This window comes from Callithrix jacchus, chromosome 9, assembly GCF_049354715.1.
Source record: "Callithrix jacchus isolate 240 chromosome 9, calJac240_pri, whole genome shotgun sequence".
NCBI lineage: Eukaryota > Metazoa > Chordata > Mammalia > Primates > Cebidae > Callithrix > Callithrix jacchus.
The window spans coordinates 111,974,522-112,000,487 of NC_133510.1; the positions used below are offsets into that span (position 1 = coordinate 111,974,522).

The 25,966-nt window shown below is 46.7% G+C and overlaps 2 protein-coding genes across 12 annotated transcripts in view; both read left to right on the forward strand.

The window, feature by feature from the left end:
• The first annotated feature begins 2,397 nt into the window (after nucleotides 1–2,397).
• UNG (uracil DNA glycosylase) lies at nucleotides 2,398–14,002 on the forward strand. 3 transcript variants are annotated; one of them, XM_078337208.1, is made up of 8 exons: nucleotides 2,398–2,609; nucleotides 3,225–3,431; nucleotides 3,995–4,090; nucleotides 6,445–6,542; nucleotides 7,309–7,397; nucleotides 8,827–9,005; nucleotides 10,706–10,771; nucleotides 12,862–12,996. In XM_078337208.1, exons 1-7 carry the CDS (start codon nucleotides 2,478–2,480, stop codon nucleotides 10,757–10,759), a joined length of 855 nt encoding a protein of 284 aa, XP_078193334.1. In that variant the 5' UTR covers nucleotides 2,398–2,477; the 3' UTR covers nucleotides 10,760–10,771; nucleotides 12,862–12,996. The 3 variants fall into 3 exon arrangements, with proteins under 3 accessions (XP_078193334.1, XP_035113404.2, XP_078193335.1); XM_035257513.3 differs by lacking the exon at nucleotides 10,706–10,771 and having other exon boundaries at nucleotides 12,862–14,002; XM_078337209.1 differs by lacking the exon at nucleotides 2,398–2,609 and having other exon boundaries at nucleotides 2,962–3,431; nucleotides 12,862–14,002.
• Nucleotides 14,003–14,169: 167 nt separating this feature from the next.
• Nucleotides 14,170–25,966, forward strand: part of ACACB (acetyl-CoA carboxylase beta) — a 166,099-nt gene continuing 154,302 nt past the window's right edge. For 7 of the 9 annotated variants that reach the window (XR_013522094.1, XR_013522091.1, XR_013522092.1 and 4 more), the window contains exon 1: nucleotides 20,560–20,884. The gene's annotated coding sequence lies outside the window, so the exon portion shown is untranslated. Of the gene's footprint in view, nucleotides 14,460–20,559; nucleotides 20,885–25,966 lie in introns of those variants that run through there. The other 2 variants (XM_035257508.3, XM_078337204.1) reach the window with 1 other exon arrangement.

A 25,966-nucleotide genomic window follows, 5' to 3' on the forward strand; every position in this document is an offset into this window, starting at 1 on the left:
CACATTCAAGCTTTTGTGTGAATATAGATTTTCATTTCCCTTGGGTAAATGCCTAAGTGTGGGAGTGCTGGGTCACATGCTAAGTGTATGCTTCTGTGTGTACAAAACTGTGGAACTGTTTTTTCAAAGTGGCTCTAAGGGCAAATGATTTTCAGCTCTGAGCCTCTCTCCCTTCCTAGACTTCAGCTCCTTGTCTTAAGCACTGGGACACACCAGCAACAAGAAGGAGCAAGTTCCTTTCTTCACTCAGGTTACAACTGGAGATGGAGACGGAAACACATGAGGAAACAATACATAATATGCTGTCTCTAAAGAAACTGCATAAAGGCCAGGTGCGGTGGCTCCCATCTATAATCCCAGCACTTTGGGAGGCTGAGGCAGGTGGATTGCCTGAGCTCAGGAGTTCGAGGCCAACCTGGGCAACATGGTGAAACCCCATCTCTGCTAAAATACAAAATATTAGCTAGGTGTAGCAGTGTGCGCTTGCAGTCCCAGCTACTTGGGAGGATGAGGCAGGAGAATTGCTAGAACCCAGTAGGCGGAGGTTGCAGTGAGCTGAGATTATGCCATTGCACTCCAGCCTGGGTGACAGAGAGAGACTCCGTCTCTAAAAAAAACAAAGAAAGAAAAGAAATTGTATAAAAAGGAAAAATAAGTAAATAAATAAGATGCTTTTGTCTAGTATAGCAGCTATAGAGCCATGGGTTAGAAAGTGGGGCAGGAGAAGACCTTTTCAGGGAGATATCCTGAGCTGAGACCTGAGGCTTTCCAGGCCAGGACATGGTGAGCGCAAGGGTGTGCAGGCCACAGAGGGACAAGCTGGGTGTGTCCAGCAAATGTGCCTGGAGCTGGATTCAGTAGTGGGGGCTTCCATCAGAGAGGAAGCAGCATTGAGAGCTGGGTAGGAAGCTGGGGTTTATTCTAAGCCTATTTGGAAAGCATAGAAGGGTTTTAACTCACAGATTGTCTTTTTTTTCTTTTTGTTTTTAGACAGGGTCTTGCTCTGTTGCCCAGGCTGAGGTGCAGTGGCACAATCTCAGCTCACTGCAGCTTCCACCTCCGGAGTTCAAGTGATTCTCCTGCCTCAGCCTCCGGAGTAGTTGGGATTACAAGTGCATGCCACCACACCTGACTGATTTTTGTATTTTTAGTAGAGATGGGTTTTTGCCATGTTGGCCAGGCTGGTCTCGAACTCCTAGGCTCAAGCGATACGCTCCTCCCTTCGGCCTCCCAAAGTTCTGGGATTACAGACGTGAGCCATAGCACTGGGCCGGTCCTGGGTACTGTCATGATGTAAAAATCTCTCTCTAGAAAGGAGAACACTTCCCAGCTGGTCTTCTGTAGCCAGGAGATGCAAGAGCAGCAGCTGAATTTGAGGTTTGTTTTGGAGAAAGAATCAAAGGGAGATATGGATGGTTTGGATGTGAGGGAGGGAAAGAGAATCCTAAGTGTATTAGTAGTGGTGGGGAGGAGGCACAGTGGTGTCATTTGGAGAATAAATCGTTGGGGTTTAACCTCTCTGACCCAAAAGTCTCCCACAAGCCTGATACATTAGGCAAAATGTTTGCCTGCTCTAAGCCTTAGTTTATTGTCATAAAGTAGGCCATGAAAATTGTGTTAGATAATGTATATAACAGTTCAACAAATACTATTTTATCTTTTGTGTGTTTGTTTTTGAGATGGAGTCTCACTCTGTTACCCAGGCTGGAGTGCAGTGGCGCAATCTCGGTTCCCTGCAACCTCCGCCTCCCGGGTTCAAGCGATTCTCCAGCCTCAGGCTCCCAAGTAGCTGGGATTACAGGCGCGCGCCACCACGCACGGCTAATTTTTGTATTTTTAGTAGAGACGAGGTCTCACCATGTTGGCCAGGCTGGTCTGGAACTCCTGACCTCAGGCGATCCACCTGCCTCGGATTACAGTGTTGGGATAATAGGCCTGAGCCATCAAGCCTGGGCAATACTATTATATTGTTCACTGCACTCCCACAACACCCCTAAGGGGCAGGTACTTTTCTCCCCCCACCCCCGCCACGCCGCGCCAGAGGCGGTCTCGTTCTGTCGCCCAGGCTGGAGTGCAATGGCCCGATCAAAGCTCACTACAGCTGCGACCTTCTGGCCTCAAGCGATTCTCCCGCCAGGGCCTCCCAAAACCCTAGGATTACAGGCATGCACCACCGCGCCCGGCTTTTTTTTCTTGCAGCTGAGCCTGGAGAGACTTTCCAATGGTCAGAGTTGAGCCGAAGGCTAATGAAATAATAGGCCCCGGGGCACCTTTACACGCCCCACCTCCTCCCAGAGGCGTTGCAAGGCAGCCCCTCCCGCACATGCGCACTAGGCCTTCCACAGCCCCCCGCCCCCAGCAAAGCCCCCAGCTCGGAGCATGCGCGGGCCGCTTGGCGCCAATTGCTGACCGCCACAGCCAGGACCAGCTTCGCGGGTTCCCCGGCAGCAGGCATTCGCTGCCTCCTCGGCTCCGGGATGATCGGCCAGAAGACGCTCTACTCCTTCTTCTCCGCTAGCCCCGCCAGGAAGCGACGCCCCACCAGCCCGGAGCCGGCTGACCTGGGGACTGGCGTGGTGGCAGTGGCTGAAGAGAGCGGAGATGCGGCGGTGAGGCGCGACGTGGGGCCAGGGCTGGGGTGGTCAAGGGGAAGGAAGGTGGTGAGCCCCGTCTGACTGAGGGCGTGTAGGAGTGCGCCTCTGAGTCCGTACCCTGGCTCCCCTTTCCAAGCAGCCTCCATGTGTTCAAAACAGCCGCCGCGGTCCCCCCTTGGGCCGCCATGCTGAGGGGTCAGCCAATGGGAACGCGCCTCGGGGCCCAGCGCGCCAATCCGCGCGCTGTGGGCCCGCCTTGCTCAGCGCGCTGTCCAATCAGGGGAGAGGGGGCGGGACCCAGAGGGAAGGTTTTTGCCGCGAAAAGGCCGCGTGGGGACGCGGGAGGCGGGTCTCGCAGGGGCGGGGCGCCTCTGTGCAGGATCCCCAGTCCCCGCGATACCCCTGATGACCCCGCGGGGACGCCTCCCAGCCCCTCTTTTCCCTCCAGTTTAGAACCTAACTCCCAATTCCCGGACCAGGCCTAGCCCTGGCTCCTATTGTCCGGTTCTGAGTCCTGCTCCTCAAATGGGCAGCTTCTGCCTTGGGCTGTGGGGGTTGGGCCGGAAGCTGCGGACGTCTGGGAAGGGGCCGCTACTGTTCTGGAGCCGCCTCTGCGGGGACTCCTTGCAGGCCAGCCCCGCCAAGAAGGCCCGGGCCGAGCAGGATGAGCCCGGGACGCCACCCTCCTCGCCGCTGAGCGCGGAGCAGTTGGACCGGATCCAGAGGAACAAGGCCGCGGCCCTCCTCAGACTCGCCGCCCGCAACGTGCCCGTGGGCTTTGGGGAGAGCTGGAAGAAGCACCTCAGCGGGGAGTTCGGGAAGCCGTATTTTATCAAGGTGAATATGGAAATACACCTTCCATAAGGGTAAATGTGGAAGCTGCCGGTTCTTTGTCTTGTTAGTGTAGCCGGCCAAGTACACGTTTCCGTAGGCTCAGGTTGTACCCCCTTCAACGTCCTTTACTCCATAGAGGTTTAAGAAAGCCATGATGTTTTAATCTGCACCTTTATATTGGTTAAAGTTGTTAATGATCGGGGAGATGGTATCATGACTTCATTTTAGCCACCTAGTCTGCTGTCCAGGAAAGGCTGGCATTGTAAAACCACCAACCATCCTGAATGAAACCTGGCTTGACGTTTAAAAAGAAACGGGGAGGAGTGGCACTGTCAGGACCACTCCTGAAAGAGGCAGGGAATTGACCTGATTGAACCACTTAGGTGAGGGGCAGGCACTGTTTTAGTTTGTTGGTTTTTGTTTTTTTTTTTTTTTTTAAGAATTTGGATATAAAGCATGGCAAAGAACTAACGATGTTCCAAATAACATACCCTAGAAGCTTTCTTATGAATTCTTATGGTTTCCAATGAGAATCTGATTTTAAGTCTAGTTTATCTTTAAATCAGCTAATGGGATTTGTTGCAGAAGAAAGAAAGCATTACACGGTTTATCCACCCCAACACCAAGTCTTCACCTGGACTCAGATGTGTGACATAAGAGATGTAAGTATAAGTTGTTGATGATTTTTATTGGGGAGAAGGAGTCAAATAGTATTCTTAAATTAGGGACACCGGAGTTAAGCCACAGTCCATCATTCAGTAGTAAATAAAACACTGCAATTGTGAGGTTCGGCTGACTGTATTTCAGCCTATATTTACTCTTTTTAATGTTTGACACATGCTATTTATACAGCAAAAAGGAGAAATATGTACATCCTATGCTTTTATTTCTTGTATTTTTTTTAAATCTGGAAACCTCTCGCAGTGTTACATATTACGGTGGTGTCGATGAAGTTCAGACTGACACACAAAGCAGTTAAATGTGTTGCGGCTATAGTCAAACCCACCTTGGCCTGACCACGCTGTCTTATAGTTAGCACTTTCAAGCTCTTTACTTTTGGCCTGAACGGTTTTATGTTTCTGTTAACAGATCCCTTTGCGTTAGTTCCTCTTATATAACAGTTGCTGCTTGGTGGCTCTCATCAGTCTCATGTTCAAAAGTCCGTGGGGCCAGGCATGGTGGCTCATGCCTGTAATCCCAGCACTTCGGGAGGCCAAGGTGGGAAGGTCACTTGATGTCAGGAGTTCAAGACCAGCCTGGCCAACATGGTGAAACCCGGTCTCTTAAAATACAAAAATTAGCCAGGCATGATTGGGCATGCCTGTAATCCCAGCTATTCTTCAGGTTGAGGTGGGAGAATCGTGTGAGCCCTGGAGGTGGCGGTTGCAGTGTGCCCCAGATCACACCACTGCACTCCAGCTTAGGTGACAGAGGCAGACTCCGGTCTCCAAAAAAAAAAAAAAAAAAAACTGTGGCTCTTTACTGTTGAACTATGAAAGCGGAGCAACCCTTTTTAAATAGGGCTGTGTCCTACCTCTCAGCCTTACCTCCAGCTCCCACTCCAGAGCTGGACAGTGTGACAAACCCCTCCCGACACTTCTGTCTCTTAAAAATCAAGTGGATACCTCTGTGGCGCCTCCTTGAATCCTGTTGCCTGATACCTGTATGATCCGGTTTTCCTACGATGCATTTAGCACGTACTGGACTTTTAGGTTTCTTACTCGTTTTCCTCCCCCATTTTGTAAACTGGGGCAAGAATCTTGTGATTTAATGAATACCTGTGAAATCAAATAGAAGTGAAATAGTTGAATAAACCATCTTGATAAGGCAGCCACACCTAATATTTAGAAAATCTTAGAGCATGAACTGGAATCTAGCTCTTCGGTTTGGAAACTAAATTAAATCTCATTAAAATCAGTACTAGTTTGCTTCTTGTTTGAATGCCCTATTCTGAATACCAGTGATCAATATAAACCGAATATTTTGAGAGAATACTCAAAAATGAGTTTCAAACCTGTAAGGATCATATGGGCCAGCGGGGCTGCTTGACAGACCAGCATTGGGAGAGTGTGGGAGTTTAGGTAGCTCACCCAGGATCCTCCCTCTAGGGCCACAAGCTCTGAGCCCAAAAGCTGCCCTGCAGGGATGGGTTGTTTCACAAGAGAATAGGTTGGCATGGTGTGAGCACCAAGGGGAAGGACAAGTGGTCCCCAAAAGTCTCCTGGGCACGGGAGCATCTGGAGCTGCATTCTGAAGGATAGAGCACGTCAGCTGTAGAGGAAGAGTCTAAGAACACAATGGGCAGAAGCTTGAGAATGAAGATTAGATGGATGGGCACTGGATGGAAAGGATGCGCTGGCCTGTGTTGCAACACTGCCTGTGATAGGGACCTCATTTCATCGTCTCTTGCCACCTATTCCCACGGCCCTTTCCATCCGACCTCATTCTCTTCTGGCTCTGCCTGTTAGAGGATATAGGGGAGCAGACATCTTCATATGCTGCTGGTGAGAAATAGAATTGCTTTAACTTGTTGAAAAGTAACTAGTGGTCAGGCACAGTGGCTCATGCCTGTAATCCCAGCATTTTGGGAAGCCTAGGAGGGAGAATTGCTTGATCTCAGGAGTTTGAGACCAGCCTCAGCAACATAAGGGAGGCCCTGTCTCTACAAAAAAGAATTTTTAAAAATTAGGTGGGTGTCGTGGTGCACTCCTGTGGTCCCAGCTACTCTGGAGGCTCAGGTGGGAGGACCACTTGAGCCCAGGAGAGTGAAGCTGCCATGAGCTGTGATCACACCACTGCACTTCAGCCTGGGCGACAAAGCAAAACCCTGTTTCAAAAAATTAAAAAGGCAGCTAGGTACATATCTTTGAAAGTTTAATATACACGTATCTTTTGATCAGCAACTCTGCTATTAGCAATCTATGGCATAGAAGTGTTTCATTTGTTTTGTTTATGTTTGAGGCAAGGTCTATGCTGCCTACGTTATATTTAATTCCTGACCCTTGGTGGTTCACAGGTGAAGGTTGTCATCCTGGGACAGGATCCATATCATGGACCTAATCAAGCTCACGGACTCTGCTTTAGTGTTCAAAGGCCTGTTCCGCCTCCGCCCAGGTACAGTTGCTTTACAGATAACTGCAGTCCATTCGTGATTCCTTTCAGATGTGTACTTAGCATATTACAAGTGGGACTATCTTAGGCACTTTTCACCAGCCTTGAAGGAGGATTTCTCAACCTCAGCACCGTTGACACTTGGAGCTGAGTCATTCTTTGTTGAGGAGGAGAGGAGTCCTGTGCTGTTGCGGGATCTTGAGCTGCATCCCTGGCCTCTCCCACTGGATACCAGGAGCAACCCCCAACTCGTGACAATGGAAAATGTGCACACATTGCCAAAAGTCCCGTGGAGGGGGTAAAATCTCCCTGGTTAAGAACCACTGCTTTGGACTGGGTGCAGTGGCTCACCCCTGCAATCCCAGCACTTTGGGGCGTGACAGAGTGAGACTGTCTCAAAAGGAAAAAAAAAACTGCTTTGGAGGATTTGGTGTGTAATACATAATATACATAAATACGCTAAGGATACAAAACTGTCACGGAGCAGCAGTGGGGATTGGGGTTGTAACTGCTGGGTTGATTTACTTAGGTTTTCCAAAGTGCTCTTCCAAGCATGGACTAGAGTAAAGGTCTTTGGCAGATTGACCAGTTAGGAGGACGGGTGGTGTTGATCTCATTTATCGGTGCCATATGTGCCAGTGTCCCTTCCAAGGGCTGGCTATAACTTCTAACCTTTTCACATGTGTCTTAGACATGTGAAAAGACATTACTGAACTTTCAAATTATGCCTAAGATTCTGTCTTTTGTTTTTCTTGTGGCTTGCTTTCAGTTTGGAAAACATTTATAAAGAGCTGTCTACAGACATAGAGGGTTTTGTCCATCCTGGCCATGGAGATTTATCTGGGTGGGCCAAGCAAGGTAAGCCAGCCCTGCTAGATCTTTTTTGTTTCTTTTTGTTTTTTCTTCTTTTGAGACTGAGTTTCGCTTTCTTTCCCAGGCTAGATATATTGCAGTGGTGTGATCTTGGCTCACTGCAATCTCTGCCTCCAGGTTCAAGCAATTCTCGTGCTTTGGCCTCCTAGGTAGCTGGGACTACAGGCATGAGCCACCATGCCTGGCCAATTTTTTTTTTTTTTTTTTTGTATTTTTAGTAGAGACAGGGTTTTACTGTGTTGGCCAGGCTAGTCTCGAAGTCCTGACCTCAGGTGATCCCCCCGCCTCAGCCTCCCAAAGTGCTGGGATTACAGATGTGAACCACCACTCCTGGCCTGCTACATGTTTGACTGATACTGACAGTCTTTTCTGTCTTGCTTGTTTATATTTTTAAAGGGTTGTAATAAAGAACTAGAGAATGCTAATAATTAAGTGACTAATTTATAGATGTAAAAAAAATCGGTTTTATCCTGCAGCCAGTGTTTGCTTGTTTGCTTTTCTTTCTTTCCTTTCTTCTTCTTTTTTTTTTTTTTTTTTTTTCTGTTTTTGAGACAGTCTCACTCTGTCACCCAGGCTGAAGTGCAGTAGTGTGATGATGGCTCACTGTAGCCTCAACCACCCAGGCTGAAGTGATCCTCCCACCTTCGCCTCCCAGGTAGCTGGGACCACAGGAGCACAACACCACTGTGCCTGGCTGATTTTAAAAATTATTTTGTAGAGATGGCTACTATGTTGCCCAAGCCAATCCTTGAGACCTTCCCAGGTGCCATTATTATAGGCATGAGCCAAGTGCCTGGCCACTTATGTTAATTACAGTTTGCAAGACAAAGATTTGTTCCTTGTTAATATTTTAAATTTATGCATTTTACTTTTGACTACTCTGAAGGTGGCTGCAGTCAATTCATTTTGACATTTGGGTTGTTAATACCTATATGGGAGATTTTTCTTCTTTTGTTTTTTTTCATGTTTTTTTCTTATTTCTTTACAAATGCATGTTTTCTGTTTATGTACTTTTTTTTTTTTTTTAAACAAACTGTCTACAACCAGGATAAGGAAAGAATGTTTACTCTTTGGTTTCTTTCTATTTGATTTTCATTTCTGTGAAACGTTTTGGCCTGCTTTTTGTGTTCTGCGTTATTTAATATCATTTAGGATATTTTTTAGGACAGTCCCTCTTGACAAAGGATATAAGGCATGTTCACTGCAGTAAACTTGAAAGAAGCTGAAAGGGCAGCGGTGAGAATAAAACTCTCTCTAATCCTGTGCAGAGGTCACTGCTGGCCGTATGGCCTATTTCATTCAGCTACCCTGGATCCCATCAAACACGGGTTTCATCATGGATTTAGCCCCTATTGCTGAGTATGGGGCTGATTTGCCTGAGCCTACATTTAACCTATTTCTCTTGTGTGTGTAGGTGTTCTGCTACTCAACGCTGTTCTCACAGTTCGGGCACATCAAGCCAACTCTCATAAGGAGAGAGGCTGGGAGCAATTCACCGATGCAGTTGTGTCCTGGCTAAATAAGAACACGAATGGCCTTGTTTTCTTGCTCTGGGGCTCTTATGCTCAGAAGAAGGGCAGTGCCATTGATAGGGTATGTGTTGTTTTTTTTTTAAAACACTTTGAAACAAAGTAAAGAGTTGTAGAATCCCAAATATATTTTCCTTAGGCCTGTTTATAAGGGTTTCCCATTGAAAATTGAGAAAAATTTAGACAAATTGTAGGAGTGATGAGTTGTGTATGAGGAAAGCAACTGGCCAGCTTGTGACTGAGTGCAGTTGGTGTTGTAGGCTGTAGAGATGGGGTTTCACCATGTTGACAAGGCTAGTCTTGAACTCCTGACCTCAAGTGATCCCCCCACCTCAGCCTCCTAAAGTGTTGGAATTACAGGGGTGAGCCACCACACCTGGCCAGGTTGAGCACTTTGCATGCAGTATCTTACTTGACTCAGAAAGGCTTTGAGGTAGGCATACACTTGTATGAGTGATCTAAGATCTGATGTGTATGAACTGGTAAGATCTGATTATCTAGGTATGTAAGAAGTGTGCGTGGGAGTAATTGCTAATCTCTATCTCTTAGGGAGGTATATGGCCAGTGTTGTTCTTTCTCAGTATATTGGTAGTCTTTAATCATGCTTTGGTCTGAAAGCAAACAGTTGTTAAAGTAGCTTGATCATTAAAGGCAAGTTGCATCTCTCCAGCTCAGTGTCTTTCCTGATCTATAGCGTGCCTTCTTACTATTAACATACCAAATTCAACATTTTCCAAACGATATTTCTCCTTTCCTCATCCATGCCTCTCTAAACTTGCTTCTCTGTACTCCCTACCAGCAAAAACCACCACCATCTGCCCAATTGTCCAAGCGGAAATCTGATTCCATTACTGACACCTGCCTACCTTTCAACCCTCTTCTGTCCTTTTTTTACCCCCTTCCCATATACAGTCAGTCATTCATATCTGTGTTGTTTCTTCCCCCTCCAAGTCTATATCCACCTGACCACCTTTGCCTTCATTCAGGCCCTCACCTCATCTTCCCTGGAGAGTTCAGTGGCTGAAGAGCTGATTTTGGCAGCAGGGGTGGCCCCCAGCCTTAACTTTATTCCTGTTTGCACTCTGCTCGCTAGGCTGACCTATTCCCCTTTACTTTTTCACTGTGCCCCACTTCCCTGCGTTTGCATATCCTGCTTGCTCTGCCCACGGTGTGGAGGTCATTTTCTTCTGGGATTCTTCAGAGCTCAGCAAGGCTGACATTTACAGGGGCCTGTTCTGCTTGCATGTGTGTTCAGTGTTTGATGTCCATGACTTCTGATAACACTTGGCACTTGTGATCCTCCTTTGATTGGTCACAGTAACTTCATAAGCTGGGCGCTATTGTTATTCCCAGTCTACAGATGAAAGCTGAAGCAGCTGAGTTGCAGCAGCTTCCCTGTGGTACAGCTACTGACTGGCAGAGATAGGCCTCGGCCCCAGGCAGTCAGACTCCAGGCTCTGTGTCCTTCACCACACTGGGCTGCTCGGCTTTTATCACTCCGCATCACCCCTCCTGGACCGACCCCTTGAAGGCAGCAGTGTTTTAAGAAACAGTGATTTGTTTGTCAGTTTTTATATACAGAAAAGAATTAAGAGGAAAACAAAAATGATCTATATCCCCCTGTTGAAATAACTATATTGACATTTTTAAAAAACCAAAGTAGTCATGTGCCATATAATGACGTTTCAGTCATAAACTGCATATATGATGGTGGTCCCATAAGATTATAGTATTGTATATTTACTGCATGTTTTCTATATTTAGATACACGAATACCTACCACTGTGTCACAGTTGCCTACAGGATTCAGTACAGTAACGAGCTGTACAGGTTTGTAGCCCAGGAGCAAAAGGCTACACCATATAGCCTAGTGCAGTAGAGTATCCCGCCTGGGTTTGTGTAGACACCCTGTGGTGTACGCATAGCAGTGAAACTGCCTAACAGCACACTTCTCAGAATGTATCCCTGTCATTAGGTCAGGTATGACTATTGCTTTTTTTTCTTTTGAAACAGGGTCTTGCTCAGTCACCCAGGCTGGAGTGCACTGGCCCAATCTCAGCTCACTGCAGCCTTGACCTCTTAGGCTCAAGCACTCCTCCCACCTTAGCCTCCTGAGTAGCCGGGACCACAGGCATGTACCACCATGCTGGCTTATTTTTGTGTTTTTTGTAGAGACAGGGCTTCCCCATGTTGCCCAGGCTAATCTTGAATTCCTGGACTTAAAACGATCCTCCTGTTTCAGCCTCCCAAAGTGCTGGGATTATAGGCATGAGCTGCCAGACCTGGCTGCATTTTTGTGGTGAAATTTGTTGTTTTTTTTTTTAATTCTTCCTTGAGAGCTGTAAGACTCTTCAACCAGTTCAGAAAGGCACAAATTAGAAAGTAAATGGCTATTACTGTTTCTTTCCCTTAAAGGAAATACAAAATACAGTGTCTTGAGTTTTTTTCTAAAGTTTTTTAAAAATGAAATTATTTTGCATTTTGTTTACTTGATAAATTTTGGAGGTCATCTCATATTAGTATATTTATCTTTCACATGTTTTTCTAGGAGTTATGTGGTGTTACACTGTAAGAACTTTAGAAAAATATATCCAGTTCTGTAACACTGGATTGTATACTAGTTTTTGGCTGACATAAGGAGCGCGTCGGTGAGTCCCTTTATATGTACCTATTTGTGTAGGTACACCTGGTCCCTGCCTTATGAAGTTTAACTTGATTTTTTTGACTACACTGATGCATAAAACCATACTTGGAGCACTCATACTTTTTTTTTTTTTAAGAGATAAGGTCTCTTGGCTGGGAGCAGTGGCTCATGTTTGTAATTCCAGCACTTTGAGAAGCCAAGGTGGGGGGATCACTTGAACTCAGGAGTTTGAGAACAGCCGGGGCAAAACAGAGAGACCCTGTCTCTAAAAAACAAAAAATTAGCCTGGCATGGTGGCACGCACCTGTGATTTTAGCTACTCAGGAGGCTGAGGTGGGAGAATCACTTGAGCCTGGGAGGCGGAGGCTGCAGTGAGCCATGATCATGCCACTACACTCTATCCTGGGTGACAGAGTGAGAACTCGTCTCAAAAAAGACCTTGCCCTGTCACCTAGGCTGGAGTGCAGTGGCATGAACTCCTAGGCTCAAGTAATCCTCCCCCCTCCGTCTCCTGTGTAGCTAAGACTACAGATGCGTGCCATCGTACTTGGCTAACTTTTAAATTTTGTTGTAGATATGGGGTCTTGCCATGTTGCCCAGGCTGGTTGTGAACTCCTGGCCCCATGCAGTCCTCCCACCTTGGCCTCCCAAATCACTGGGATTGCAGGTGTGAGCCACCATGCAATCCCAGTTCTACTTTTCACTTTCAGTACAGTGTTCAATGAGTTACATGAGGTACCCACACTTTATTATAAAATAAGCTTTGTTTTGCCCAACTGTAGGCTGGTGTAAGTTTTCTGAGCATATTTAAGGTAGGGTAGGTTAAGCTATGATGGTCAGCAGGTTATATGTCTTAAATGTATCTTCGACTTAGGATATTTTCTACTTAGGATGGGTTTTCCACGGTGTTAACCCTGTCCGTTCTATTAATAAGTTGAGGAGTTATCTGTGTATGTATGCATCATGATGTCCTTTAGCAAATACAATCTTAGAAGTGGATATTGCTGGCTATCCGATAGGGACACTCAAAAATTGTATACTTGCCCACTTGAAGGCTGAGGCTGGTCCTCTTTGCATCTCAGAGCCTAGCAAAGGTGGGTAGCTACTCAACAGACGGACTTATGTTGTAACGCAAATACTGAGTGCTCCACTTAGGGAAGTGAGAGAATTTACAGAGGGCAAAGGGGAATTGCATAGGGTCTGAAAGTGCCCCAGCCACAGTCCTTAATAAAAAGAAGTCCCAAGTCTACCACCTTTTATTCTTGATCTGTTTCAGAAGCGTCACCATGTCCTGCAGACGGCTCATCCCTCCCCGTTGTCAGTGTATAGAGGGTTCTTTGGATGTAGACACTTTTCTAAGACCAATGAGCTGCTGCGGAAGTCTGGCAAGAAGCCCATCGACTGGAAGGAGCTGTGATCAGTAGCTGAGGGGCGGCCTGTCTCCACTCGTTTCTTTTGAGAAGCTGCTGTTAACGTTTTTGTCAGTTACGAAGTTCCATTGAAAATTTTCCTATTAATTCTTAAGTACTCTGCATAAGGAGGAAAAGCTTCCAAAAAGCAGCCACAAACAGCAAAGGCTACCCTTTGACCAGATGTCTTTCTCTGCAACATGGCATCGGCTTAAAATACGCCAACTTGTCACAAGACAGATGAGGTCAAATACTCAGTTGGCTGTCTTTGTCTCCCTTGCCTTTTATGGTGGACGGGAGGAGATGTGCACCTTTTAGGCACAGTCCTAGTTTGGTGCCTGCTGTTGGTAGTTTTGCCTGTTTCAGTGACAGGTGTTGGGGTGTTACTGCTTAGAAAGGTCCCCTTGTCTCAGCCCTGCAGGGCAGGCATGCTAGTCTGCCTGTTCCACTGCCCCCTTGATCTTTGAAGGAGTCCTCAGGCCCCTCAAAGCGTAGGGATGTTTTGCAAGTTTCCAGAATCTGGCCCAGAAATTAGGGCTCAATTTCCTGATTGTAGTAGAGGTGAAGATGCTAAGATTGTTGTGAGCCCTCTCAGATGGGCTGAGGGAAGTAAGCTGGGTCTTGTTATCCCTTGAGTGTTGGTGGAATACGCAGTGAAATTTGAACAAGGAAGAGCGGAAGAGGGAATTTTGTCTTTATGGGGTCGGGATGATTTTCTCCTCGGGTTATCTCCAGTTGGGGTTTTTAGGGCACCAAGGACTGTCAAGTGCTGTTTTTTTTACCAACTGAAATCACTTTGGGATATTTTTTTCTGCAACACTGGAATGTTTTAGATTTTTAAGAAGTACTCATGCAGATATATATATTTTTCCCAATCTTTTTTTTAAGAGATAATCTTTATTGGGTCTACACCTCCATCCTTGATCTTGTTAGTGATGCTGTTTTGCTGTTAGTCGGGTTAGAGTTGGCCCTATGCGGGGTTTGGTAATAAAAAATTGTTAAAATTTTTTTCTGCAAGTGTGCTTTCTACGTCCGGGCCGCAGATCTGTGGACGTCCTTGGGCTGCCCTTGCCTTTGGCGCATGCCGGGGTCCCCGTAGCAACCACTGTCTGCGGGAGGGGCCGCCATTGCTCCTCCCCGCTCCCCTACTCGGTGGAGCCGCCCATCCCTCCACTGACTGCGGTGAGCGCTGGGCCCCATCCCCAGCCTGGAGCAGTGCCACTACTTCGAGCGGTGACAGACTGGCTGCGGTCAGTCAGCCAAGACCCCAAAGGGGTCTTAGCAGGAGTATTCTAAAGAGAACATGGCGTGCTGGTCATGGCTGCATTCTGCCAAGCCCTGTGACCGTCGAGGGGAGCCTCCTGCATCCCCCCCTGAGCCCATATTTCTAAACTCCGAGACATCTGGAACTCGAGGGCTTCAGGAAGACTCCCTAACGATGTGCTGGCCCCCAGCCCAGGCTCAGGTAGGGGGGACCGCCAGGATGCTCTGTGGGATCCCCCAGAGTCTGAAGAAGGAAGCCACAAGTGTGCTTTTTTTTGAGAGGGAGTCTGTCTCTGTCACCCAGGCTGGAGTGCAGTGGTGCGATCTCGGCTTACTGCACCCTCTGACTGCAGGGTTCAAGTGATCCTCTCACCTCAACCTCCCAAGTAGCTGGGATTACAAGCGTGCACCACCACGCCCGGCTAATTTTTGTATTTTTAGTAGAGACGCTTTTAACTAAATGGGCAAGAAAGAATGCATCCAGCCAGAATTTCAAGACTAGCAAATGCATTTCTTAAAAGCTCAGGGAGAGGAGACCCAAATGTAGCAGGAGCGGCTGCGGGAAAGGATCTCTCGGACACCGAATACAGGAGGAAGGAATTTATTTCAGCTGGTAGCAAGGTGGCATAGGTGCCTAACAGCCAAGCTCCCAGCTGGAATAAATTTCTTCCTAACAGCCAAGCTCCCAGCTGAAATAAATACCTTCCTCCTGTATTCCTCCTGCTGTATAGCAGACTGTGGGAAAAATTCTCTTGGGTAGGTTGCCTAGCCCTGTGGAGCATCCCTGCAGGGGGACTCCTGCTCGCTGGGGTGACGCATCCTGAGAGTGCTCCTGGACAGGTATTTGCCTGGTGGAAAAGCCTCACCAGAGCAGAGCAACGAGGCCCTGCAGTGTCGATCCACCCAGTGGCTGAACACCGAGGATGAACGAATATTTGGGGGCTCGTCAGAGGTTTGCTTGAAAATACAGCTTCCTTTCCTTATCTATGTAGGGAAGGGTTTATCATTCTGCATTTTGTGGTCAGCAAACAGGCTTTCAGGAGGAGGATGCATGGTCGTTTTGCCCTCTGGCAACTTTGGGATCTTCCTCTAAACAACAGTGGCTCCCTTTAGTCAAAGGAGAAGTGAAGGGATAATTGTTCTACACCGGTTAGCTTTTCACACTTCTCTCCCGGTGCAGCACTGGGGGCAGTGAGCTCCAAGTTTCCAGGAATAATTCAAAACACAATTATTTGGGTTTAAAATGTGTGTGTATATATATATATATAATTAAATATATCTACATACATTCATATATAATTCAATATATATATACATATATATGAATATATGTATATAGAATATGTATAGTATATATAATATCACCATATATATATGGATCATATATGGATATATATATAGTGTCACCACATGACTGAAGTTCAATATGTATACTATATATATTCAATATGTATATGTATACATATTGAACTTTAGTCATGTGGTGACACTTAGAACTACAGAGCAGCTTCTTAAGTGGTCTATGACCCTCAGAAAATTTAATCACTGATTCTTTAGAAACGAGGCAATTCATTTAGATGAACTCTTAGCCATGTGATAGTTGCTTTTTTCTCGTGTCAAGTCTCCTGTATTCCTGCACTCAGTATGCAAAGATGCATAAAAGGCCGTTTTAGTCTCTTAGGTCAGGGGTTGGCAAACTTTCTGTGAAGGGTCAGATGATAAATATTTGAGGGTTTGCAGGCACCCATTCTCCTTGGGAACTGCTCAACAACTCATTGCACAAAAAGCAGCCATGGGGGGCAAAATGTACAGGAACAGGTGAAGTTATGTTCCAATAAGACTTTGTTAATTTATGGACACTGAAATTTGCATTTAATATAATTTTGATATGTCATGAATTTTTTTTCTCCTAAGCATTTAGCAAATGTAAAAACCACTCCTAGCTTGGGAACTATAGGAAAACAGGCATCTCCAGCTATGGTCTGCAGACCCCAATGTGCGCCCGCCATCCATGTGATGGGAGCAAAAAGGCAGCAACAGCTAGGTCAGCCCAGGAAAGAAGAAATTTCCCAGTGGAGGGAATGTCTAAGTGGATATTGAAGTTTCCAGCCACGAAGAGAACATGTGCATTCAACACTGAGGAGCTGGTCTCTGCAAAGTCAGGACCCGCGTGCTGGGTGTGGAGCTGGAAGTTTCCACATGGTAAGGTTTGGGAGGCTTCTGAGAACCTGTTGGAATGATTCCTGTTTCCTCCCTTCCCAGGTGAGTTAGAAAGAGCTCTGAAAGCTTTTGGAATTGGCAACACAACGTCTCTACTAAAAAAAAATACAAAAAATTAGCTGGGCACGGCGGTGCGTGCCTGTAATCCCAGCTACTCAGGAGGCTGAGGCAGGAGAATTGCCTGAACCCAGGAGGTGGAGGTTGCGGTGAACCGAGATAGCGCCATTGCACTCCAGCCTGGGTAACAAGAGCAAAACTCCATCTCAGAAAAAAAAAAAAGGAAGTCAGTTATTAATGTTGAACTGGAAACCTCTGGTTTAAAACAATAATTAATTGTGTGAAAGTCACTGACTGCTTTTGATTTGCATCCAAGCAGGGCAAGGTCAGGGACTGTAAATTGTTTGCATTTTAAAAAAATAGACTTTGGCATGTAACTAGTATGCTTGCATTATTAGATAATACATCTCTGTTAAAATTCACTTTCTGCTTCAGTTTGCTCTTCATGTAAGTCTTAGCAAAGGTTTGGTGGAGAAGCAAACTTTTGTTGTATGCATGTGGTGTTGGCTTTTCAACCTTGCCAAAACTTCAAGATATACAAGGAAAAACAGGTTGGGGGAGGTGCTCTGGGTTACTTTGAAGGGACCTCACATGTTGACTTGCGCTGACTCAAGCTGAGAAAAGCTAGAACATTCCTCTGCTGGATATGTCCTCCTTGTCTAGAGTCCTTCTGACACTGTAATTTGGGTCCAACAACAAAGTTTATGTTTAACATTGTAGTTTAACTCAATGGGAACCAGTTTTTATTTTTATTTTTTTTAGATAAGAGTCTCACTCTGTGGCTTAGGATGGAGTGCAGTGGCTTAATCATGGCTCAACTTATTGCAGCCTCAACTTCCTGGGCTCAGGCGATCCTCCTGCCTCAGCCTCCTGAGCACCTGGGACCACAGGTGTGCACCACTGTACTTGGCTAAGTTTTTAATAGAAGTGGGGTCTTGCTATGTTGCCCAGGCTGGGGAACCAGTTTTTAAATTTTTGTATGCTTGGAAATAGAAATACTGGTGAGTGGAGCAGACCAGGAGATTGATAATTTTTGTTCTCTGCTTCTTAGTTGTGTTTATATTTGTCTATCTCAATGATGTTTGTGATGAAGGTGTGGGAAAGGAAGGTAGGGAGGCTTCCAACAAGAGGCTAGTGCTCCCCCAGCCTAGAGAAATGAAAATGTACAAAAGTCAGACCCCATCCCTGGAAATTCTGATTTAATTGGTGGGGGAAGGCATCTGGATTCTCATAAAGGGTCTGGTTTGCAGCAGGATTGGTGATTTTTTTTTTCCAGGTGCCTTGTTTTGTTAGACCATGTGGTCACTTAATAATTTTGGGGGCCGGGTGCAGGGCTCACACCTGTAATCCCAGTGCTTTAGGCGGACGAGGCAGGAAGATTGCTTTAGGCCAGGAGTTTGAGACCATCCTGGGCAACATAGTGAGACCTTGTGTCTAAAAAAAATGTTTTTTAATTAGCCAGGGGTGATGTGTGCCTGTAGTTCTAGCTACTTGGGAAGCTGAGGCAGGAGGATCATATGATCCCAGGAGTTCAAGGCTGCAGTGAGCTATGATCCAACCAGCCTGGGCAACAGAGCAAGATTCTATCTCTAAAACAAAACAAAACAAAAACTGTAACTTGATGCCTGTGACTTTCTAAAACTAAGAGCTGTTTGAAGAAATACATTTCTGTTACTGTTCCTGTGTTTGATGGAAAGAGTTTATGAATAGCATTGGTTTCAAGCCTTCCAATTATATTCTAGAAAATACCTGTGTCTTAAAGAGATAGAGTCTAGGAGAACTGAACCACTGCAGAGTTCTTCCTCTGTATGTGTGGGTATGTCTAGGCTTTTTGAAAGTAATCAATTTCATTAGAAAGATATTAAGTGCTTGTCATGAGCAAGCCCCTGTTTGCCAGAAGCTCAATACCAGTCATTTCCTTTTCTCAACCATATGGTGAAGTAGTTGATCAGGACACTGAAGCTCAGCCGTTTGCTCAAAGTCACGGCTCATGGAGGGAGGATTTGAACCCACATCAGCCTGATTTCAAAGCCTAATAGTCTTGCCACCATCAACACCCTGCCTAGATCATAATTATTTGGAATCATTGGGAAAGAATTTTTTTTTTCATGTCATGAAAGCCTAAGAATTTTTTTCAACGGAATTTTATAAAAATGTCCTTGAATCACAGATGGCTCTCCCTGGAAACATAGATTTGTTTGAGAGTCACCTCTTTTGTTGCCTTTTTTTCTCTTTTTCTGGAGACAGAGTTTTACTCTGCTGCCCAGGCTTGAGTGCAGTGGCGGGGTCTCAGCTCACTGTAGCCTCCACCTCCTGGGTTCAAGCAATTCTTCTGCCTCAGCCTCCAGAGTAGCTGGGATTACAGGTGTGTGCCACCACATCTGGCTTATTTTGTATTTTTAGTAGAGACAGGTTTTCTCCATGTTGGTCAGGGTGGTCTTGAACTCCTGACCTCAGGTGATCTGCCCAGCCTCGGCCTCCCGAAGTGCTGGGATTACAGGCATGAGCCACCGTTGTCTTTTTTTTTTTTTTTTTGAGACGAAGTTTCGCTCTTGTTACCCAGGCTGGAGTGCAATGGCGCAATCTCGGCTCACCACAACCTCTGCCTCCTGGGATCAAGCAATTCTCCTGCCTCAGCCTCCTGAGTAGCTGGGATTACAGGCACGTGCCACCAATGCCAGCTAATTTTTTGTGTTTTTAGTAGAGACGGGGTTTCACCATGTTGACCAGGATGGTATTGATCTCTTGACCTTGTCATCCACCCGTCTCGGCCTCCCAAAGTGCTGGGATTACAGGTGTGAGCTACCGCGCCTGGCCGTTGTTGTCTTAATAAATAGTCTAAGAGCCATCACAAGAGCTACTGTGGATGGAGAACATAATGACGCGGGCTGGGCTTTGTGCAGGCGTTTGACCCACATGCCTTCACCCCCAATTCCTGTAACATGTACCTGGTGCTGTGGGGTACAGCTGATGACACTGAGGCTTCCAGAGCTAATGCTTCCAAGTCCAGTGGAGAAAATCCCACAAAGTCTAATATTTGATGACTATTTATTGGAAAATAAGCCTAAAAAGGAAGTAGCTGCGAACAGGCTGCCCAGCCCAGCCACAATTTCAATTTAAACCGTTCTGCACAGATCCCACGCTCAGCGCTCTCGCCCCTTTCTCCACTAGCTGTTTAGTAAGGCCATCCTTAGCCGGGCACGATGGCTCAGGCCTGTAGTCCCAGCACTTTGGGAGGCCGAGGTGGGCAGATCATGAGGTCAGGAGTTCAAGACCAGCCTGGCCAACATGGTGAAACCCATCTCTACTAAAAATACAAAAATTAGGTGGGCCTGTAATTCCAGCTACTTGGGAGGCTGAGGCAAGAGAATCACTTGAACCCGGTAGGCAGAGGTTGCAGTGAGCCAAGATCATGCCACTGCGCTCTAGCTGGGTAACAGAGCAAGACTCCGTCTAAAAAAAAAAAAAATAAGTAAGGCCATCCTTGTTGGCAGGAAGTGGGGCCACTAGACTGTTGTTGCCCTTCCCTTTTGCCTGAGCAGTGCGCTCCTGTGTGGGCTCCACTTTCCTGCCTAGGCAGCTGGGCTGCTCCAGTTGGGACTTGGAGGCGACCTTTGTCCCACATGCCAGCCCTCCCCACGTTGCAGAACACTGTGTAACTGCAATGTGTGCTGAATTTCCTCTTCTCTGCCCAACTTGAGCAAGAGCCAGCCAACCCTGAATGAGAACACGGGAACAGAGCCCTGTTTTTTTCTTTGATCCCCAAGTCACAAGAAATTGAAAACATTCCATTCAGTGGCGTGATTCGAGAGGGTTTCGCCAAATCTTTTTAGGGGAGAGAAGCCAGGTGACCTGATAGCAGTCACCTTCCCATTCACGGTGTTCACTGTGGGCTTGTTTCTCAAATGACCAACACCTGTAGGCAGTTAATTATCAGCATGTCACAGGAGGGCCCGAATGACTGTGCCTACTGCTGACGACAACGTGGACTTTAGATGCCTTGTGGCTTCAATGTCTAAGAATTTAGAAATAAAGCGAGTTAAGGGATGGACAGGCAGGCAGCAGCACTCTCCCGGGACGAGTCAGTGCCGCCATGCAGGTGGTTTGGCATGGGATCTTTCTCTTCTTTGCCCTGGATTGTTGCTGCTATTCAGGGCTCTGAAGGTTAAGTGCTCCAGGATATTTTTAAACAGCAGGGGCCGGTTAATCTAAAAGTGACATTTGCAGTCCCCACAGTAAGCAGCTAGCAGGCTTAGATTCAGGCCCTCGGCAAACAAGGAACCTGAAAAATGTAACTCTGAATGCACGGTTGGGAGGACGTGGCAAGAGAAAAGCTGCAGGAATAAAGTGGTAAGTCAGCTCACCCCTCCCCGAGGACCCAGCCCATTCAGCCAGCATCCAGGTGAATTAGAACCCAATGTATAGTGAGAGCAGACCCTGTACGAAGGCCTGCACTTGGGGGTCCCCAGGGGAAGATGACTCCTGTCATCTTTGAAGGAAGCTGATCAGAAGACCTCAAAATGTAATGCAGATGAAAGAGAAGGGCCTTTCTTTGCTTCTGTAAATGATGTGGGTCCCTGGACATGCTCCCATATCAGTTCCACAATCTTTTATAAACATTTCTATGTTTTTTTTTTTTTTTTTGCCTCCAAACCTACTGTCTTAAGGAACAGTGTTCTGTTTCCTCAAATGGTTGGGTTTTTTTGATTTTTAAGCAGGCTAAGGCCAGGTGTGGTGGCTTATGCCACCCAGCACTTCCAGAGGCCGAGGTGGGTGGATCACTTGAGGTCAGGAGTTTGAGACCAGCCTGGCCAACATGGCGGAACCCCATCTCTACTAAAAATACAAAAATTGCCAGGCCTGGTGGCGGGTGCCTTAATTCCAGCTACTCCAGAGACTGAGGCAGGAGAATCGATTGAACCCAGGAAGTGGGGGTTGCAGTGAGCCAAAATCGTGCCACTGCACTCCAGCCTGGGCGACAGAGCAAGACTCCATCTCAAAAAAAAAAAAAGGCAGACTAAGAGTAAAGTGTTTGTAGTGGTCCTATATTCCTAGGAAGACATGACTTTCTTTAAATGTTTAAAAAATGCATTGCAAAATAACATGCAAGTTAAATGTCATGCAGCACTGAGCGAAAGTCTCCTTGCTCTGTTGTTCCTGTCTGACCCTCCTCCTCCAGGGAGCCACTGTGCACAATCTGATATAACCCCCCTAGACTGTTTATTCTGTGCACTCATACTGTACACAGCCATCCCCCTCACGTCCATTGTGATTACTTTTTTTTTTAACCTCAGTGACCAGCCATCCCAATTTGCCCAGGACTGGGGAATTCTCAGGACATAGAACTTGCGATTTAAAAACTGAAAGGTGAAGATATCATTTTATAAATTGCATTTTTTTTTTTTGAGACAGAGTCTTGCTCTGTCACCAGGCACCAGGCTAGAGTGCAGTGGTGATCTCAGCTCACTGCAACCTCCGCCTCCCAGGTTCAAGCAATTCCCCTGCCTCAGCATCCCAGGTAGCTGGGACTACAGGCAAAAGCCACCACGCCCAGCTAATTTTTTTTGTATTTTTAGTAGAGACGGGGTTTCACCACGTTGGCCAGGATGGTCTCGATCTCTTGACCTTGTGATCCACCCACCTCAGCCTCCCAAAGTGTTGAGATTACAGACTTGAGCCAATGTGCCCGGCCTGCATTTTTTTTTTTTTTTTTTTGCTAACAGTGACATGGAGTTCTTTACAAGATTTCTTTTTATGACATCTCCAAGTTTTAAGTGGAAAGACCCAGCCAATCTTAATTCATGTGACTTAGAGATGAAAGTATCTCCAATCTGAAACTTTCTTTGAGAAGCTCTTAAGAGTTTTATTTGCTCCTGCTCAGGTGTTGCGTAAACTCACTCATGCTTTATCACCTTTAGGTCTGAGACAGGAATTCATGTATTACATTACACGAGATACCTAGTCTTCATGGGGAAACATTTTAATCTTTTGAAACAGAGGTTTCCTCAAAGTCTTATCCCAGTAGAAACTTTGAAAAACCTTGTTCTTTTTCTTTTTTCCTTTTTTTTTTTGAGACAGTCTCATTCTGTCACCCAGGCTAGAATGTGGTGGCACAATCTCAGCTCACTGCAACCTCTGTCTCCCAGGTTCAAGCAATTCCTCAATCTCAGTCTCCCAAGTAGCTGGGATTGCAGGCAAGCACCACCACACCCAGCTAATTTTTGTATTTTTAGTAGAGATGGGGTTTTGTCATGTTGGCCAGGCTGATCTCGAACTCCTGACCTCAAGTAATCTGCCCACCTTGGCCTCCTAAAGTGCTGGGATTACAGGTATGAGCCACTGTGCCCAACCTGGAATACCTTGTTCTCATGCTTCCTCTAAATTTGTGATTCAGGAACTTCTTACTTCAAAGTAGAGTTCATCTGTACCCAGGAAAACCAGGAAACACAGTTAGAAATCTTGCATTTGATCTGAAAAGTGCATTCATGTTTCACATTCTATTCTAATAGATGTCTCTGTTTGCACTGATAATAGTAAATTTATTACGGTAGAGTAAGTTAATTTTCTAGGAAGATAGGCCATGTTCATTTTATTCCAGGAATCCAGGGATCTTTGTATCAGAGAATCCAGGCTGGGCACGGGAGAGAAATCAAGGTATCGATTATTGGATAGTTGGCATACCCCAGGTATTCATAATAATTATGTGATCTCACATAATTCTGAGGACAATCCTAGGAAGAAGGTTTTATTTATTCCATTCCACAGGCCAGGAAACCCAGGTTCAGAGAATTTCTGTGATGGGCTCAGGCCAATCAGATAAGAAATGGCAAAGCCTCCGCCCAGTCTGCTGTAATCCAAAAGTCCTGCTCTGTGGGCTTACCCCTTAGGCACTCCGACCCATGCTGGGGCCGCAGAAAACAACCACACATAGAAAAGGTCCCGTCAGGCCAGGTGTGGTGGCTCACGCCTGTAATGCAGCACTTTGGGAGGCTAAGGTGGGTGGATCACTTGAGGTCAGGAGTTCAAGGCCAGCCTGGCCAACATGGTGAAATCCTGTCTGTATTAAAAATACAAAAATTAGTTAGGTGTGATGGTGTGCCTGTAGTCCCAGCTACTTGGGAGGCTGAGGCAGGAGAGTTGCTTGAACCCGGGAGGCGGAGGTTGCAGTGAGCTGAGACTGTGCCACTGTACTCCAGCCTGGGCGACCGAGCAAGACTCTATCTCAAAAAAAAAAAAAAAAAAAAAGTGATTTTGCACCACTCCCCACTCTTGTTGAACTAACTAAGCTCCCTATTTTTAAATTAAATCCTGAGTGAAGGTGATTGATCAGAGGACAGTCTTGCACACACTCTCCTTTCCATTTAGAAGCAAATCAGCTGCAGACTTCAATCCTAGCTATTACAGAGTAATCAGTTGTTGGACATGCTCCTCCAAACTGACCTAGAAGGCTTTCCCTGCTGTGTTAGAAGGAAGGCTTTGGTCTTTTATTTCCTTACTCCCAACAAAGTGAGGCTTCTGGCGCTCTCTTGATGTAGAGAGCTGCCCATGCAAGGTGGAAACAGGGCTCCAGGGCCAATCAGTGTGGGAAACACCGGGCTGCCTGTGCTTTACAGCAGGACTTCTCAGAGCCTTTACCGTGCTAAATGCAGTGGGGACTCTCCAAGATGTGACAGTGGGATTCGGCCCCAGAAATATGATTTTTTGGCAAGGGTGGGAACCCTCTTTTAGGATTGGTATTCATAGTCACCTTTTGCAAAACATGGAGCTGTTTCATTTCATGCCTTCCTCAAATCCTTGCAGGATCCTGGGAGGTGGGAACGCAGAATGGATGAGGTTTGCAGGCTCGAGCTCTTGAGCAGGGTGCAAGGCGTGGTGTGTGCATGTGTGTGCACGTGCGTGTGTGTGTGTGTGCATGTGTGTGTAAATAGAGCTCAGTGTCCCAGGGTTCTGGATGAATTTGAACAGGAAGGAACTGGAATAAATTCAGGGAGATCTGCTAACAGGCTGTTGCCCTAGCTCAGCCTTGGAGTGAGGCAATGGTGGGTGTAGGGGAAGGGATGAAGGCACACTTCCACACACCACACAGGGGTGCCACACATTCATACCCTGGAGCTGGAGGGCCCAGCTCTGCCACCCAGTGATGTGACTCTGCACAACAGACTTCCCCTCTGTGCCTCATCTCATCATTTTTGTGAACATTTAAAGAGATAACACACACAAAGTGCACAGCATAAGACTCAGTGTGTAGTAGGTGCTCAACAAACATCAGCTTGCTTTCTTTCTCTCTCTCTCTCTCTTTCTTTCTTTCTTTCCTTTCTTTCCTTTCTTTCTTTCTTTCTTTCTTTCTGGCATAGTTGCCCAGGCTGGAGTGCAGTGGCATGAACTTGGCTCACTGTAACCTCCATCTCCTGGGTTCAAGCGAATCTCCTGCCTGAGCCTCCCAAGTAGCTGGTACCACAGGCACACATCACCACACCTGGCTACTTTTTGTATTTTTATCAGAAACAGGGTTTCACCATGTTGGCCAGGCTGGTCTCAAACTCCTCATCTCAAGTGATCCACCTGGCTAGGCCTCCCAAAGTGCTGGGATTACAGGCGTGAGCCACCACACACTCAAGCCTTCATTCGTCTTTAACATGCTTTTATGTGTTCCTTGAGGGACAACTATATGGCTCCCACGTGTCCACACAGGAGTTACAAAAGAACCCTATTTTCAGAGTCATGAATGGACAAGGGAAGGGGTGAGGGGAGATGAAGTCAGGAATCGATGATAAATCTGTGTCCCTCTGGGTTTTAAGCCTTGCCTGCTCTCACAGATCTTACCTTCTAGTGGGGGATGCTGGTAGATGTGTACTAATGACCCACGTAATTACGTGTGTTGAGTGCCAGGAGGAAGAGGTCAGGGAACCGTGGGGTGTAGAGCAAGAGCGTGGCGTTCCGTGGCATCTCTGGCGGCCCTCAATACAGCAGTACGAGGGGACAGGCAGCAGCAGGTTCAACAGCTGTGCAGGTGCCTGTGGTCAGGGCCTCACCTGGATACTCCCAGCCCCAAGGACTCAGTGGAGCAGGAGGATTCCCCAGGTAGGCAGCAGGGGTGGGGTGGCACAGACGCAACTGAGCTGGGTGCAGGCCTCCCGCAAGTGTTCACTGACCCTGACGCTTCTGTGTGCTGGGCACTGTGCTGGAGAGCCCAGAGCAAGGCTAAGACAGTGCTTGCCTTTAGGAAGGGAGAAGCATTCTCCACTATTCCAGCGGAGAAAAGGCATAAGTTCTTTGGTGCATGTGATGAACGGCACGTGTCCTACAGAATAAGACCACTGAGGACCGGGTGGGTTTGAGGTGAGGACACTGAAGCCAAAGATCACAAAAAGAGCAAGAGATAACCATGCAAAGGACAGAAATGGGGGAGGGAGGGGAAGAACTTTCCAGGAC